This window comes from Gopherus evgoodei, chromosome 5 (genome assembly GCF_007399415.2).
Source record: "Gopherus evgoodei ecotype Sinaloan lineage chromosome 5, rGopEvg1_v1.p, whole genome shotgun sequence".
In the NCBI taxonomy this organism is placed as follows: domain Eukaryota; kingdom Metazoa; phylum Chordata; order Testudines; family Testudinidae; genus Gopherus; species Gopherus evgoodei.
The window spans coordinates 83,278,475-83,295,585 of NC_044326.1; the positions used below are offsets into that span (position 1 = coordinate 83,278,475).

At 39.0% G+C, this 17,111-nt stretch overlaps 1 protein-coding gene across 5 annotated transcripts in view; it reads right to left on the reverse strand.

Annotated features, from left to right (window-relative positions):
- TMEM131L (transmembrane 131 like) overlaps positions 1-17,111 on the reverse strand; it is a 120,499-nt gene that overhangs the window by 40,634 nt on the left and 62,754 nt on the right. For 4 of the 5 annotated variants that reach the window (XR_004000513.1, XM_030563480.1, XM_030563481.1 and 1 more), the window contains exons 6-12: positions 16,994-17,110; positions 14,402-14,512; positions 6,714-6,788; positions 5,522-5,675; positions 2,822-2,880; positions 2,357-2,465; positions 57-162 (exon numbers count right to left, since the gene is read on the reverse strand). Coding sequence is in view for 4 of the 5 variants with exons in the window: in XM_030563480.1 (XP_030419340.1) it covers positions 57-162; positions 2,357-2,465; positions 2,822-2,880; positions 5,522-5,675; positions 6,714-6,788; positions 14,402-14,512; positions 16,994-17,110 (731 nt within the window). In the remaining variant the exon portion in view is untranslated. The remainder of the gene's footprint in view (positions 1-56; positions 163-2,356; positions 2,466-2,821; positions 2,881-5,521; positions 5,676-6,713; positions 6,789-14,401; positions 14,513-16,993; position 17,111) is intronic. The other variant, XM_030563482.1, reaches the window with a different exon arrangement.

Consider the following 17,111-nt stretch of genomic DNA (forward strand, 5'->3'; position numbering starts at 1 on the left):
TTACAGTTTCCTTAGAATTCTAGCGAATGTTTAAAATAATCCCACCATCAACCTACCGTTCCATCACAGGACGGGAAAGACATGCTTTTAGTGTTGTGGTGCCTTTTAATGGATTCATCTTCACATTACTAGTATAATGGCTTTCATTGTCACATGATGCAGCTGTATAAATGAAAAGTAAACATATATTTGAACAAAATCTTTGTAATAATAATGCTTTTCATGTAAGGATTTCAAAGATCCTTACAAAGAAAAGTCTGTATCAACAGCTCTACTTTACAGAGGGCAAAATCAAGGGATGTGAACGTTAATATTCTGATTTTCAGATGTGTTTAGTATCAACTTAAAAGGGTTTCATGGGTGCTCAGCACTTCAGAAAATCAGACCATAAAACTGAATTGTCCAAGATCAGATAGCGAGTCAGTGGCAGAGCTCAAGTCTCCTGACTCCCGTCCGCTACCTTAGCTACTGACCCAAGCTGTTACCCTCAATAAATAAAAGCATGCCTGGGAAAATAAAAAACTCACTCTACTCCTCTACTGCCTTCTTTGCCTTCTCTTTCTTAGAAGGACGAGTCTCACACTCATTATGAAGTAAACTCTTTGAGAAAATGTATTTTGTTGTCCCCGTCACCACTCCCAAAACAAAAGACAAACAAAACAAAAAACACGTTTTTATAAGAAGCAGAGGAAAGAATCTGGAAGCACTGATCAGGAGGGTGAAAGTATAACAAAAATGTGCAGGGCAGTACTGAGTACATACGTGACGAAGTTTGCATGACAACAGTGATCTGAGTTAGGGAAACTAAATAATACAGTAGATCACCAGTTCTCAAACTGTGGGTCAGGACCCAAAGTGGGTCGTGACCCTGTTTTAATGAGGTCGCCAGGGCTGGCATTAGACTTGCTGGAGCCCAGGGTCAAAGCCAAAGCCTGAGCCCCACCACCCGGGGTCAAAGCAAAACCTTGAGGGCTTCAGCCCTGAGTGGTGAGGCTCAGGTTTCAGTCCCCGCTCCAGGGGTCGTATAGTAATTGTGGTGGTCAGAAGGGGATCATGGTGCAATGAAGTCTGATCTACTGCAGGGGTTCTCATGGACATGGTCTAGGTGCAGAGGTAGGCAAACAACTGCCCGTGGAACCCTCCTGCCCGGCCCCTGAGCTCCTGGCCAGGGAGGCTAGCCCCCGGCCCCTCCCCTGCTGTTTCCCCTTCCCTGCAGCCTCAGCGCGCCGCGCCACTGACACAATGCTCTGGGCAGCCTGGCAGCGCAGTTGCAGAGCCTGGCCTGACCCAGTGCTCTGTGCTGCGCGGTGGCAACAGCGTGGCTGACTCCAGCTGGGAGATGTGACTATAGCGCTGCCAGCCACCAGTGCTCCAGGCAGTGTAGTAAGGGGGCAGAGGGGTTGAATAGAGAGTAGGGGAGTTTGGGGTGGTGGTCAGGGTGTGGGGGTGTGGTCAGGGGGCAGGGAATGGGGGGGTTGAATGGGTGCAGGGGTCCTGGGGGACAGTCAGAAAGGGGAGGGGGGTTGGATGGGGTGGGGGGGGCAGTCGGGGCGGTGGTTCTGGGGGCAGTCAGGGGACAGGGAGCGGGGTTGGGGCAGGAGTCCCGGGGGGGATATCAGGGAATGGGACAGTTGGACAGGGCAGGCAAGGGGGGCAGGCATCAGGGGGCGACAAGCAAGGGGGGGTAGAAGAGGGTGGAGGCAGGGGCTGGGCCACACCTGGCTGTTTGGGAAGGCACAGCCTCCCATTACCGGCCCTCCACACAATTTCCAAAACTCGATGCGGCCCTCGGGCCAAAAAGTTTGCCCGCCCCGGTCTAGTGGTAAGAGCATGGGACTGACTGGAAACAGCAGCTTCTAAATGTTAACCCTAGCTCTTCCACAAACATGCTTTGTTGACTCAGGCAATTCTCTCAAACCATCCCTACAAAAACTGCCATAAAAATTTACCACCCAAGCACAAAAGTGTACTATTTAAGTAGATGTGAAATAAAAGAATCATCCAAATGATTAAAGGGAACCTAAAAAGTACATTCAATAAATGCTGACAATCAGCTGACAATCTTATTGGTCACCCACTTTTCCTTCCTGTTAATATGGCCTGTACTGAATTCAAGATCAGGGGTGTGTGTGGGGAGAGACAGAGAGAGAGCACATGTGTGTGAGAGTGACAGAACTGATATGAAATAAGAAGGAAACAAAATAAGTATAAAGAATTCTCTCTCGCCCTAGCCCAGTATGTTTTAAGAAAGCAAAGTTGTACAGACAAGTTGGTCTTGATCCTTTTCAGAGTACCTTATAAGGTAAATATGTACCTCATGTAATCATATTATATACACAAAGTATACATACTGTACCTTTACAAACAATGGAAGCAACTTTTGTAAAATTTGTGGTTGAAGAAGGAAGTTGTATTGGCTCAAACTGCACAGATGATGTATCTTTTTGTGAGAAACGCTGTATGTCCTGCATTAAAATGATATATTACCAATCCCTGTAGCACTATTACCATTATTATTATATTTTTAGTATTTGTTTAATTCATCTTCATGACAAACTTAGAAGGAACTGTCATTTATCATATGTGATAAATAGTTTTGTGGCTTTTATTTAGGTTAACATGCACATTAAAAATCATTATCTGAGCTGTAGCTTACAACCTACAAATTCTGTTGGACATTATACAAACTTAAATGTGTTAAATGCATCTTAAAATAAATAAGTGTTCTATTTGGAGACTGCAAAAAGTAAGTAGTCAAGTTAGTTAATATCCTAATTAAATTCAATACCTCCAAATATGATTGCATGAAGAACATAATTACCTGTATATGTAAAACGCTGTTCCCTGAATGCAATGCATACATGTTTACTGTGGAATCATCTGTCCAAAAAAATGAACATCCAAATAAGTATCAAAGATCAAAGTGCCACTGCTTTGTCAGACATTAATATGAGAAACAATATCTAACGTATTCAAATGAAAATTAGAAGATAGAATAATTCTATGAAAAAAATATGTCTCTTGTAAAAATCAGAAGTTAATCACACATTGGGCCTGACTCTCCTCTCACACCATATCTTGGGCCCTAATTATGGTGGCAAAAATCAGCTGGAAAGCTGGCATTACCACCAGCTCCTAAATCCCCAGCTGGCACACAGCCCTATCCACAGAGCCAGCATAACCTCCCTTTTTCCAGGCCATGGTATAGTGTAGTCCATAGGAATAGGTAATTGCCAAGTAAGACAGGGGTATAAGTTAAGGCAGAACCATCACAAGGCCTGTAAAACAATAGCTTAGGTAACAAAGCATAAGGTCCAAAAGCCTTCACCAACGCACTTAACTTGGAGTAACCCTAGATTATAAAAGACACAAGACAGAATGCAGTAATAACTGAACTGCTGACAGGTAACCACAAGATGCCAATTTATACCAGCTTGGGATATTTTAAGTTAGGTACATCAGCAGAGGTCTGACCACAAGAGTACCATGGTAATTAACAAGCTTGAGATAAATAGGCTAGTAACCTAAGGGAGAAAGGCACCCCATCATTAGTAGGGTGATGAAATACAAATAAGGAAAAGAGGAAATGAGAACACGCATTAGGAATAGTGACAGTGTAACACATTATAAAAGTTGCATTCCGGCCTGTGTGGGAGATGTAACTGTTGGGAGACCTCAGGGTGGTGACCACTGGCGGTGATGATAAGTCTGATGATGAGGATGATAGCAAACACTTCAGGTCCTTTTGCAAGGGACGGTGCGAGTACATGAATGCTCAGAGATATATTCTGAATTATCTCTATCCACCTTGCTGGGCTGGAGTGTTTGTAACTTTTCTCACTGTGTTAATAAAACTATTACAAACACAGACGGTTGTTCCAGTGTTGAATATGAATGTTGTAACCATGCACATTGAGGTTCCCAACTGAACAGTAATTTTAATAAATAGTGGGCATGATCTTGGGACAAGAACCTACCAAGTCTCAAAGTGAAAACTAGGCATTCTTAAGTAATCAAAATAATTAATGCAAAATCAATAGATCATCAAACAATACGAAGTATGGCTGCTGGAGAGGGGTGTGGCTAAAACTGCACTAAGTCACTGTAGGGGCCAAAGTAATCCCAAGATCAGGGATTCACAAATGTGCTCTAAAGCCTCCTCCCCAAATCTGCAGGCCACAGTACACATGATCTAGCTTACTGACTTCAACAGAGTTATTCTCGATTTATATTGGTGTAGTGAGAAGAGACGCAGTCTCCAAGTATCTCTTAACTAAGCACATCAACAAAAAGAAAATTAAACATTATTATCTGAAGTTGAAAAGCTGCCCACAGGTTCATCAAGGCAAAAGATCTATAACTTCCCATTGCCAGCATCATAAAAGGAATTATGACAGGCCTTTACCCTAGTGTATAGGGATTTATGATTTGCATTATATTGAGGAAGTGTATAGGTTTTTTAAAATGCTCTTCTATCTCCTGAACCCATTAAAAAGGATGTTACAGCCATACCTCTGGACATAACAGATGTGAACATTTATCCACAAGTGTAAGAATAAATATGCTTCCACAACTCAGTGCAACAAAACACTGCTATCTCAGATGTGAGGGAAAAATAGATTTACTCCAGATATATCAGCTCCATCAGTCAAATGTAAGTATCACTCCAGTCAATTACCAACCCTTCCAACTACATAGCAGGCTCTAGAAGAACGATAAATGTGTTTTGCACCCAGACTTGAAATGTGGTAAAAGTGATAATTGAATCATTTATCTGTTTTCATGAGTCATTTTTTCTTCTACCAGACAGTACAATTGGCAGAAAACTATATTTTTGTTCTAACGTTCCAAAAAACCTAAACAATTATAAAGGTGATGGTGCACTATAAATAATTAAAAATCAAAGATATCTCACCCCTTGGATTTGGAGAAAAATTATCTAGTTACCCAACAAACGAATGATACAAAAAATTTAAGTAGATGTTTACTTTGCATGTGGCATTCTAGCTTCCAAAAATGATGATATGAAGATCCTTTGTATTATATTATTACAGTAATTTCCACAAAGCCTGCTTTTTCTAGGTTCTGATTTCTTTGCAGGCCTAGTTCTGTTAATCTAATTCCTTAGAAATTAGAATACTACAATTTTCATTAATTGCACTTTTCCTGAAAGGTGAAAACAAAAGCAATCATCAACACCACACATTTTGTACTATTTAAACAGACTCCTAAGAAAAGGAGGTTTCTGTTCCACACACAAATCTTAAGGAAAAAAGAAAAGAATGTAACAAACGTAGTTTACAACGGCAGAGAATTGCTACCTCTTTCATTAAGAAACACCACCACAGTAATTCTGCATTAAACACAAAATGTTAAACAGTTTCACTTCACTAATGTGGCCTTCGCATTAAACAGCAAAATAAAGAGGATGTCACTGAGATCAATATATTTGTGATACCAGATTCTGAAGTGTATATAAAAACAATTTCTATTAAAATTAACAGTCACATCTTGCACTTACCTGAGGTCTCAGTTTTGTCCACTGCTACATAAACTACAAAAAGATTCTCCAGTAAGTACTGTCTGTGATCCACAAATTCCTGTTGGGAGTTTTCCATTCTTAGTACTAAGCTCATTTTTAGCAGCACCGGATCGTCAGACATAAAACAGCAACTCTAGAGTGACATAAAGGAGGGGAAAAGGTGGTGGAAAAAAGGAGGAGAAATTTCATAAAATAAGCTGATCTGAATAAAACATACTGAATTGATGGTCTCAGCCAAATTCTAATGGACAAATGTTCTACGTGCATCACAAAGGTAGCAATCCCGGGGCAGTAATTAGAACTTTTGATGGAATTCTCAGTAGAGGCAAAGGACTGCACAGGTACAGAGAGCAAATTCCACTCAAACAGGCACTTTCTCGGGGCAGCGTGGGGAAGCCTTCCCTGGCAATGTTGCGCCTCTTTCTGGATAAACAGAAAGCTGCAGTCTCCAAGGCATATTCTGCAAACACTCCGTTCACACACACACCTACACAAAAAAGTAAAACAAAAGCATAGTACAATGGGGTCCTGGTCCATGACTTGGACTCCGAGGTGCTATAGTGATACAAGTGATAAATAATAAAAAACATTAAAACGACACTAAGGGTTAAGCCTCAAAAGAATCCCAATATAACAGTAGTTTCAACTGGAAGGTCTGGCCTTAGGGACTGTAAAACATTTTCATTTGTAAAATCCTTCACTCTGAATAAGATGTACTATAAACAGACTAGCAGAATGAATTCCAAAGGTGGAGAACCTTCAGATGTGCAACAAACAGTATCCAAGCTCAGGGACTGAGAGAAAGAGCATCCAGCTGACCTTAAACAGTATGGTGAGGTATAAGGTAAGAAAAGTAATCTGGATCCCAGACTTCTCACAGCCTTGAGATTCCAAAAGACAGAAGTGGAAAACATCTAAAATATTTATATAAATAGTATTCTATTACTGTTTAACAGTGTGACTAATCATGATTAATTTTTTTAATCACTTGACAATACTTTGCAATGCGAGCTACAAAAGTGCCATGCAAACATCTGTTCTCACTTTCAGGTGACATTGTAAATAAGAAGCGGGCAGCATTATCCCCTGTAAATGTAAACAGACTTTTTAGTTAATCACATGAGTTAACTACAATTAATTGACAGCCCTAAAATGAAATGTACATTCATACCTTAAGTTGTTGGCACATATTGTGTAAACTGCATTCAAGATGAACTTGTAAGAGACTGGCATTCGTAGTTTCTGCCTAGAAAAGTAAAAATTAAGACAACAGTTCAAAGAGTTTGATTTAACAGATTCTATCCAGTCAAATTTGGCCCAAAGTTTACATTTTGTAAGGCCAATAAAAATTAATCCCATTACATTTCTATTGAGATTGCAAAAGATACAGTTTTTTTTTTCTCCAAAATGTAAGCTTCTGAAGGCCAAGCTTTTACACAAAAGCTAACAGTTTCATTTGTTTTTGAAATCTGTAAATCTAAATCACTGGTTTTAGATACATGTTTTTGCGCAATATATGCCACCCAAACATTGCATCACTGAGAACCTCCCAGTGAAAACTGACTATAAATGAATGTGAAGTTCACTTCGTTATTTTCATTGTACTAGCTGAAGGAAAAGCAAAAGGCAAACAAACAAAACAGCGAAAAACAAATGGCAATGTTGTCAATCCCTGACAGTAACATCAGCAAGGAGATACGGTGGTGTAGTTTTTTTTAAATTTGACTATTATTTTAGGGTAATAAGGCAGCCAACATCACTGCTTAATGAGAAATTGTATCATTTCCACTCCTACTTTCACGTCAAACTATTATTAAACATACAGCAGCAACATATGATGGTCCTTTATAAATCTTAAGCTCCTACTTGATTTTCTCCGATAATGCCTTTTTTACATACAATAAAGGCTTCTTTCCTTGTTTTCCTGTATATTTTCTTTGAAACACATTTTAAAAACTGCTGGTAGGCTAAATTTCTGGTTAGATTTCCTGGATGCAGCCCTGATATTCAGGCCTCAGATTAAAACAAAGAAATAAAATAACACAAAGCAGAGAAATTGTTTTCCGTTGCTTCATCTTTTTATTAATTTTTAAAGAAAAAAAATGAATGTGTTTATTTTGCAAGCTTATAAACTATTCGTGCAGTAGCACTGTCTAAAGTCAGACTTAATGCATGCAAGCTATGTGAAATACTGTCAGACATAGTTTGTCATACCACCGATCCATAATAATTCTGTGCTTCTCCTTATCAGTGACTGTCAATTATGCCAAATTACATGATGGTTTGGGGACTAATTTAAGATCACAGTTCATTTTTCATTTGTGACCTCACTCAAATTTGAATCAAGGTCTCCAAAGGTGCAAGGAACCAGTGTAATCTACTCAATCTTTTCCTTTAAAAAAAAAATGAAATAATTTGAAGTTGAAAGAGGCAGAACTGTGAAAGCAATGTTAAAAGGTGCCATACCCTAATGCATATTTTTTATTTTTGATGAGCCTTTGCATAAATACTTCACAGGAAATCCATTCCAATATTTGCTCAGGGAAGAGACATGCATTTAAAATCCTGAAAGAAATACAACCAGGAGGAGATGCTTTGAACCCTTTTTCTACAGATAAGGTGGTTTTATCACACAGTAAATTCACCACATGCATAAAGCTTTTTTTATAACATGATGTGTGATTGCATAAGAGCACAACAAAACAAAAAGTCAACATGATTTCTTTGGTATTAAATCAGTTTATATAGCAAATATTGCAGAATCCCACAAGGGGGAGTTCTAACACCTCCAAAGATTAATCACATAATTTAAAAAACAATTTTAAAAAACCTCCTTTTTTAGCACAGCACTATTGAGGAATTCACCAATTCACCAATTCACCTCTTTTTGCAATTTCACCTTTATTTTGTCCTAATCAAATTATGCAACTAGATCAAGCTCTTAAATCCAATATGTGTATCATTAATTAACCTTCCACAGCTATTACAGGCAGTGGAGTCTCAACAAGAAAATGGGCATATGTGAGCAGACCACTTTCAAGTCAGCTAATTGGTCTGATATATCTTATCCAACTTAGATTTCCCTTCTGAACCTTCCTGGAAAGAACTATATTTTTTTCACTAGCCAATACACCACTACTTCATGCATTCTTTTCCTTTGCTCAAAGTGCTTGGTCAGTTAGGACTCTTCAGATTTTCTCCAGATAAAAGGTCAACTAAATGTAATGCTCTGACTCAAGTTTTTTATAGGGTTGTCTGAGCCACTTCTCTCTCTGCTTGGAGTAAAGGCTATTCTGTCTCCTAGTCGTATACCGCTTCTCAGTTTGGCCCTCACTGCTATTTTGGAGGCTTCTCATGTCATGTTTCATTTCTCATGTCACCTCCCCCTTATGTATCAAATGTGATTTAACAACTTCTTATAGGATGAAGTTTATCTTAAACCCTTAAATCATGGATTACGTGATGAGGCAAGCCTTATGAAAGCACTACATGCTTTGAGAAAATTTTATCCTTAAGAGGATTCACAAGATGATTTATTATTGTCCCAGATTTTGGATCCTAATGACCTATCAACGGAGTTCTATTCCCCCAACTTTTATGGTGATTACTATATTTCTGAATTGCACTCTGGCCAGCCTAGATTTTAAATGCCTTAGATCAGGGGTTTCCTGCCTTCCTTTTGCTGCCCACAATTGCTAGGACCGCAGTAGTCAAGTAGCCAATTTGGTGCACCAGTTAACCAATCCCAATCATAATGGTTTTGTTTTGAATGCCCTGGATGCTGTAATTTGGTATTTTAAAAGAGTGAAGCTACTAAAAAAAAGAAAGGAAAGAAAAATTCCAAAACACAGCTGTATTTTATGTTCATCTGCTGTCTATAGGGATTTTTTAAATATACAAAGGCAACTTCAGAAAAGAAAAGAGTTCTTCATTGTGCTACGACAGACAATATACATCGCCTGTCAAGCCAGGTGTCTTATATAATTGACAGGATACATATATCACAAAAGAGAGGACAAAATAAGGAATCTTAGAATCACTACACTACACTTCCATGAAAAAAAGCTTCACCACCTTCATCTTCACTTCTTGATTGTGTAAGTATTCTGTCCTATAACACAGAAAACTGCTATGGCATATGAATCATAGCAGAATGTGAAATTATACAGTGCCTTGTTCTCATAAGCAGCAAAATGAAAAAGCAAAGACCCATAACGAAAAAATCTAGAATGAGCCCTGTGTGACAGGAATAATGGACCTATTTTGATTCCCTTCACCTATTAACAAATCTACAGTAGCTTCTCTATATATTTTATATTGTACACACACACACACACACACACACAATTTCAGCTCAATGGTTTTTCATCAGGATTTGCCAAAGCTGAAAGGTTCTGTAGATATGCCTGAATTCTGATAAAATTCTGCTCTTGCCTGCTCATGCCTGCCTGGCTCCTGAGCAACACACAGGATGGGCTCCTGCAAAGCCCTGGGAGTCCTGGCTCCTAAGATCTTAAGCTTACAGCTCTTCAGCAGCCTGGGCTCATGGACAGCTTGCCAGGTGAGGGGCCTCAGAGTTAGGACTCGTGGAAAATGGTAATTCCCTTCCATGGAGAATTCTGAAACTTTTGGTTTGCTTTCTGAATTGAAAAGAAATCAAATCTTGAAATCTTTCATGAAACAGAATTACCATTCTCCATTCAGCTCTAACACACACACATGCAAACACAAATATTAAAATCAACCTGGTCTTTAATACAGGGCCATTATACACTGGTATATTTTGGATATTCTAAGCTTCCTATCAGTTTGTAAAAATGTAACTAGAGACTATTTCATCTAATTAATTACTATGGGCAAAAGGGGCAATTATGAAGGTATGATTACGCAGTTTGCTATTATGGACATTTTGTTTTGCTCTGAATATGGTACTGAACATACAGGGATAGTAGATACAAACAAGGGTAAAAATTGTCCATTAAGCAAGAAGCAATTGGTTTGATGATTAAGATAATTTCCAACAAAAATCCCAGTTTACTTAAAAAACACATTTTTAATGGCAAAATAAATGGGAAAGTGGGCCAGGGGATTAGAGGGAGAAGTGTGCAGGGTGGGAATAGAGGAAGAATGCTAATTTTCCAAGGGAGAAAAAAACAGATTTGACTGAGTAAGTGTCAAAATTACTACAAATCTTCAAGTCACTTCTTGGTTCGCACCCAGTAGAGAGCATACAGAGACAGAAACTTTTAAAGAAAGAGCAAGAGCTTGGACCAGCTGAGCTAGTACATTCCCTCCCTTTCCAGCCATAAAAGTTCAAGGATTCTACTTCATATTATTACATTCTGATAATTCATTAAAAAAAAAAAGGAAAAAAAAACAGCCTGGTGGTTCTGAGTAATAATCATCATCAGTGAAGCATACTTTTACCCATCCAAACAGAGAAAACATCACAGACTGTTGGCTGGGCTGTTTCCAAAATATTGTTCAACTAGCACCAGAGGGGTTGTGCGGAGTGTAAATTTGAGTGTAATTTCCCTCTGTGTCCACAACCTACCCTAGATAGGGCCTCACTTAGTCTGATTCTGTAAACATTTGCACACAGGTGTGCTTGCTGGATCAGGGACGTACTGTTCAAACCCTCTCCCTCCCAGGAGTTTAGCTTTAATAGTAAATAAAACAATAATATACAATAAGCCTCCTCTGTGATCTTGGCTGCAACTGGGATTTTCCTCCAGGATTTCTTCTGTCTTAAATCTCTAGTTCTCTATTCCTAAAGAGCTATTCCCCCCCTCCACACACACACACACACACACTCTCCCTGTTTTGTCCAAAGTGGTGTTAACAAGCTGTACTTGTCACAATGATTAAGGATATTTTTGTCATGGGTATTTTTAGTAAAAGTCATGGACAGGTCACTGGCTATAAAAAAAAATTCACCGGCCCGTGACCTGTCCATGACTTTTATGAAAAATACCCACCTGACTAAAACTTGGGTGGGGGCTGCGGGTGCTGGGGGAGGGTGAGAAAGAGGTCCGGGGCACTGCTGGAAGTGGGGGAGGTGGGGGCACGGGTCGAGGTGATATGGGGTGGGGGAGGTGGTTTGGCAGGGCTTCCTACCCTGCTCCATGTCCCTGAAGCTCCTAGGCACATCCCAGAATGATGTTTGCTTTTTAGCAACAGGGTTACACTGTTCACTCGTATTTAGCTTGCGATCCACTATGACTCCCAGATAGGGTGACCAGATGTCCTAATTTTATAGGGACAGTCCCAATTTTGAGGTCTTTTTCTTACATAGGCTCCTATTACACCCCACCCCCGTCCTGATTTTTCATACTTCCTGTTTGGCCACCCTACTCCCAGATCCCTTTATGCAGTACTCCTTCCTTGGCAGTCATTTCCCATTTCGTATGTGTGCAACTGATCGTTCCTTCTTAAGTGGAGTACTTTGCATTTGTCTTTATTGAACTGCATCCTATTTTCTTCAGGCCATTTCTCCAGTTTGTCCAGATCATTTTGAATTTTAATCTTATTCCCCAAAGCACTTGCAATCTCTCACAGCTTGGCATCATCTGCAAACTTTGTAAGTGTACTCTCTATGCCATTATCTAAATCACTGATGAACAGACCGAACAGAACTGGACCCAGAACTGATCCCTGCAGGACCTCGCTTGTTATGCCCTTCCAGCTTGACTGTGAACCACTGATAACTGTTGGAAAACCGTTCCCAGAGAGTAGTTATGCACCCACCTTATAGTAGCTCTATCTAGGTTGTATTTCCCTTGTTTGTTTATGAACAGGTCATACAAGACAGCATCAAAAGCCTTACTAAAGTCAAGCTATGCTACATCTACCGCTCCCCCTCCCACCCCACAATGCTTGCTACCCTTCAAAGAAAGAAGTAGGTTGGTTTGACACGATTTGTTCTTGACAAATCCATGCTGACTGTTACTTATCACCTTATTATCTTCTAGGTGTTTGCAAATTGATTTATTTAATTATTTGCTCCATTATCTTTCTGAGTACTGAAATTAAGCTGATTGGTCTATAATTCCCCAGGTTGTCCTTATTTCCCTTTTTTATAGATCGGCATCTACATAGCCTGAGAGAATTCCTGAAGAAGAAGAAGCTGTAAGGCCTCAGATTATTTTGGGACTTGTTAGAGAAGTTTAAGCTGCGTATGCTGCTTTGACTACTGTGAAATTCCAAAAAACTCCCTAAAAAATTACCCACACTATGTGTAAACTGAGAAGTGGCGAGAAGGTTGCATAGTGTCCAGGACGGATGGCTCAGTGGTTTGAGCCTTGGCCTGCTAAACCCAGGATTGAGAGTTCAATCTTTGAGGGGGCCATTTAGGGATCTGGGGCAAAATCAGTACTTGGTCCTGCTAGTAAAGGCAGGGGACTGGACTCGATGACCTTTCAAGGTTCCTTCTAGTTCTATGAGATAGGTATATCTCCACATATATATATATTTTTTAATGGACTTGGCTCACTCTATGTCTGAACTAAGCAGAGTGAGTTGAATCCCACAGCTACCAGACCCTGCACATACATTCACTATTTAAAGTGAAACTGAGAATGAGGTGGACTCACTCCCTAAATTCAGAAGGGTCCTGCCCAAATCAGAAGACTGCAAGTCCAGAAGAAAAAGTCACAGGCACAAACAAACCACAGAAGGAAAGCCACATTTTTAAACTAGAGAAGGGCTGGGGGGGTTAGGGGGGTTCCTGTGTTTTTTTATATTAAAATACAGATTTGCTTTAAAATGGGGGATGAAGTATAGTTTAAAAAAAAAAGGAGGGGGGAGGGACTTTATTAATGCCCAAACTGTCATGCCTCTTCCCCAGGAAGCGGCTGATCACCTTCTTCCTTCTACCCACCCTGCCTATGGGTTTCTGCTGACTTTCCTTTCCACCTTCCTCCCTGGGAGTCTCCCCTTCCCTCAATAGCTGCTGTGCCTCTTGACAGCTACTCCCATTCTCCTCTCTTTGGAAATGGATTACGCTAAGCCAGCACAAGGTATTCTGATTCCAGAATCAGAGTATCTATACATGGGAATTTTTCTCGAATAGCTGCTCTGCTTTAAATTCACACCATTTTATTTTGGAATAACTGTCATATGTACACAAGCCCTAAAGTAAGAGACAATGGGTCTGACCCTCAAATGCCTTGAACTCCTTCAAAACAAAGAGAGAGAGAGAGAGAGAGAGAGAGAGAGAGAGAGAGAGAGAGAGAGAGAGAGAGGTCACCATTCTGATACAGCAGCATTTAATTCAAACTTTGTGTAGGCACAAATGATTACACAAGATTCAAGGCAGTGGCAAACAGGCTAATAACTTTTTAAAATCTCTATGGGCATATTTTATACATTATTGACATGCAGAAAAGGTCACAATGTTTTTAACTCTGCAGGTCACCTTTAAATTAATAACTATTCTGGGGAGCTTTCAATCCAGTTGTAGGCACCACGGATAAAAAAGAAATTTAACAAGCTGTAAACAAATATACACAAGTTAACCATATAAACAACTGTTCATGCCAATTTTTTAATTTAAAAACTTTACCTCCCCACCATGCTGTAATTCCTACCATTACATTCTTGTGCCACCGCACAGAAACCAGAAAATGAGACTAAGAGAAAGTGAGATTGACCACGTTGTATGAGGGTGAATCTTACTGAAATGCAAAAATTTAAAAATCTCCAGTGATGCAAATTGAAGTCAGTTTTAGAAAAAAATTAGTTAGTAACACAAGTAAAGATTCTTTAATATATGTCTTTATTTGCATACAGGAACTTACAATATTATTTGCAAGTATTTCTAAGTTTACTAATGTGTTTTTTAAAAAAAGCATACTGTACCCGTGTTGGTGAAATCTGGATGTTTTGGATACGTGGAAGTAGTAAACAGGTATTCACTAGCTGCTTATTAGAATCTTCTGGAGAGGTTCCTATCGATCCCATTCCAAATACCTGTTGTAAAAACAGTATATTATTCCAACATTTGATATTTAGGTAATTATCACAAACCATGAAACTTCATTTTGCTAGTAAGACTCCAAGAAATCAACTATTTTTTAAAATTACACTTTAAAAACAAAAGGTAATGCAGCATTTTGTGCAGAGAGTTCTACTCTAAAAAGTAACTATAAGTCCCTTTGTGCATTCATTCATTCAGACATTATGATGTATCCCTAATAAAAGGGCACCCATCAATGTAACATATAAGTGTCTCCAAACAATTAAAAACAAATTCTCTTTCAGGCAATTTTAATAGACACATCATATATGTGGATGCTGCTGCTGATTCTTGTGAACTGCACCATATCAGACACCTCTGGCCAACAGCTTTTCTATCAAAAAGAACGTTCAGGGAGAACACACATTTCACGCCTTTTTTACCTAGAAGCAAAAGAGGGAACTTGTTTTAAAAATTCCATGTCATCTTTAAAATGTACGACGTAGGCTTTGTTGTTCACAGAGCACTGAGAAGAACGGCATGGGGAATGACTGAATTCATATTTTTACTACTGTTATTTGACTGAACGTCGTTTTCTTCAAAGCTGCGTTAACAGAGCAGTAGCACATTACATCTTCACAATAGAATACGACTTTTTAAAACAAGCTTAAAATCTGCAGAGAAATGCAGAATGGAATAGAAACATGAGGGGATCATAAAGCTAAAGAATTTAATTTTTCCACATCTGGGATAATCCTCTGCCCCTAATATTAAGGCAGGTTTTATTTAAAGATGATTTTGCTGATTGTGTTTCAATAAGGTATTCACTGTTTCCTTTATCCAGCCTGTACATCAGTGCCAACCTATCAGCAGCCCCAAAACCTACATGAATCATAGAAGACAAAATGTGCAGTTCTCCTCAACCCTAGTGATGTCACAGGTAGGGCAGAGGGTTCATTAGTCTCTTCTAAAATCTTAGATGCACACTGAACATGCTGAGAAGTGAATTTTCAGTCTCTTCTATTGCTTTCTTATTCCTCACCCCCAAAACTTTTTTCAGTGAAAGAGCCACATGTTAACTTTGGAATGTATTTTGCTTACTGATCCAAAGAGATGTCTTTGCTTTATTTTAAGGTGAAAAAGTATACTCACCCTCATTTTCCCATAACTCAAAATCACAGCAGTGGATTTTCCACAAGAAACATTTAAAAAAAAAATTTTTTTTTTTTTTTTACATACTCACTGAAATATAAATATGGTCTAGAAACATCAAATGTGTTTTATACCCTTTTAGCTGTCACAGTGCATCATAATGCCCCCTGCACCACAGAAGTTATGCCTACCCTAGAGTTTGTGGCCTGTTACAGTTAAAAGCTCTTACTTTATTCCATTAAAGATGACTGCCTTAAAAATCTTTGCAGACTAGTAAAATCTTGCTGTAAGTTAGTAGCTCTGCCGAAATTTGTACGTTACAACTAAGAATGAATTTGGTTTAATACATTCAGCCTCAGTGGTGAGTGAAATGACTGGCCATTTTATAAAACATCTTCCTAAAACTTGTCCACAAAAGGACAAGGTGAAATGAGATGTATGAAGAGCAACAAGCTAAATGAATGAGACAAGAAGCTGGACATAAAAGTGAGATGATAAATCAGCATATAGTATATTGTTCTTCTAGCTTCCCTAAAAAAAAAATCCCAACCACATTTCTGAGCCTCTTCCAGTGCCACACACCAATAGTGTGCATTATCAGGTATATTTTTCAAGTCAGTTGACCTACATCTCATTTTGAGATTTTTTTTCCTATAGCAGTCTCAGGATGAGGGAGTGGGCAATGTGGTTCAAGTTGGTGTTATTTTTTTTAAAACAGAGGAAATTAATTTAAAAATTAATCAAAGCGCAGGAAAAAACAGCAAATATGTAACATCTCCTTTAAAATATTTTAATGTCAAATAACTCAAGAAATACGTGCTGAATTCTTCAGGTAACCAGAATAAGAGGAGTCTTCAGGTCACCAGCCATCACTTACCCTTTTGTTTTATTTTTCAAGAAGCCTAAAACTGCTACAACTTACCTCTTCCACCCTGTGAGACTCCACTGCATCTATCACAAAAGAACCCCAGCGTAGCTGAAAGACCACCTACACAGGACTCAGTAAGTCTGTTTCCTAAACACTTCTAATACATATTACATCCCAGCATAGCATTTGCTATGCTGGCACATGGTGTAGAAGCAGCTGTTTGTGGCAGGTGGACGGAGACCCCCATCCTACAAACACTCCACACGTGCTTAAGTGGATTACTATGAGTAGTCCCAATAATGATAGTAACATTAAGCACATACATAAATGTTTGTAGGACCAGGGTCTTAGTCAACAGCAATCTTTGCTCCCTTTATCCTGGTTATGTCAGGAATTCAACATATTTTCAAAGTTATATTTTTAAGTTAATGTCTTTAGAGGTCATTTTTGAAGCATGAGTCAATTGAAAAGTTACCTGATATGAAAGTACTCCATGAGATGAGGTATTTATAAATAATGAACTTTCAATATAGCCTTCCTCTGTTGGCAGAAAGAGGACTCTGAAAGACATTTTTCCCATTGCTGGAATCACC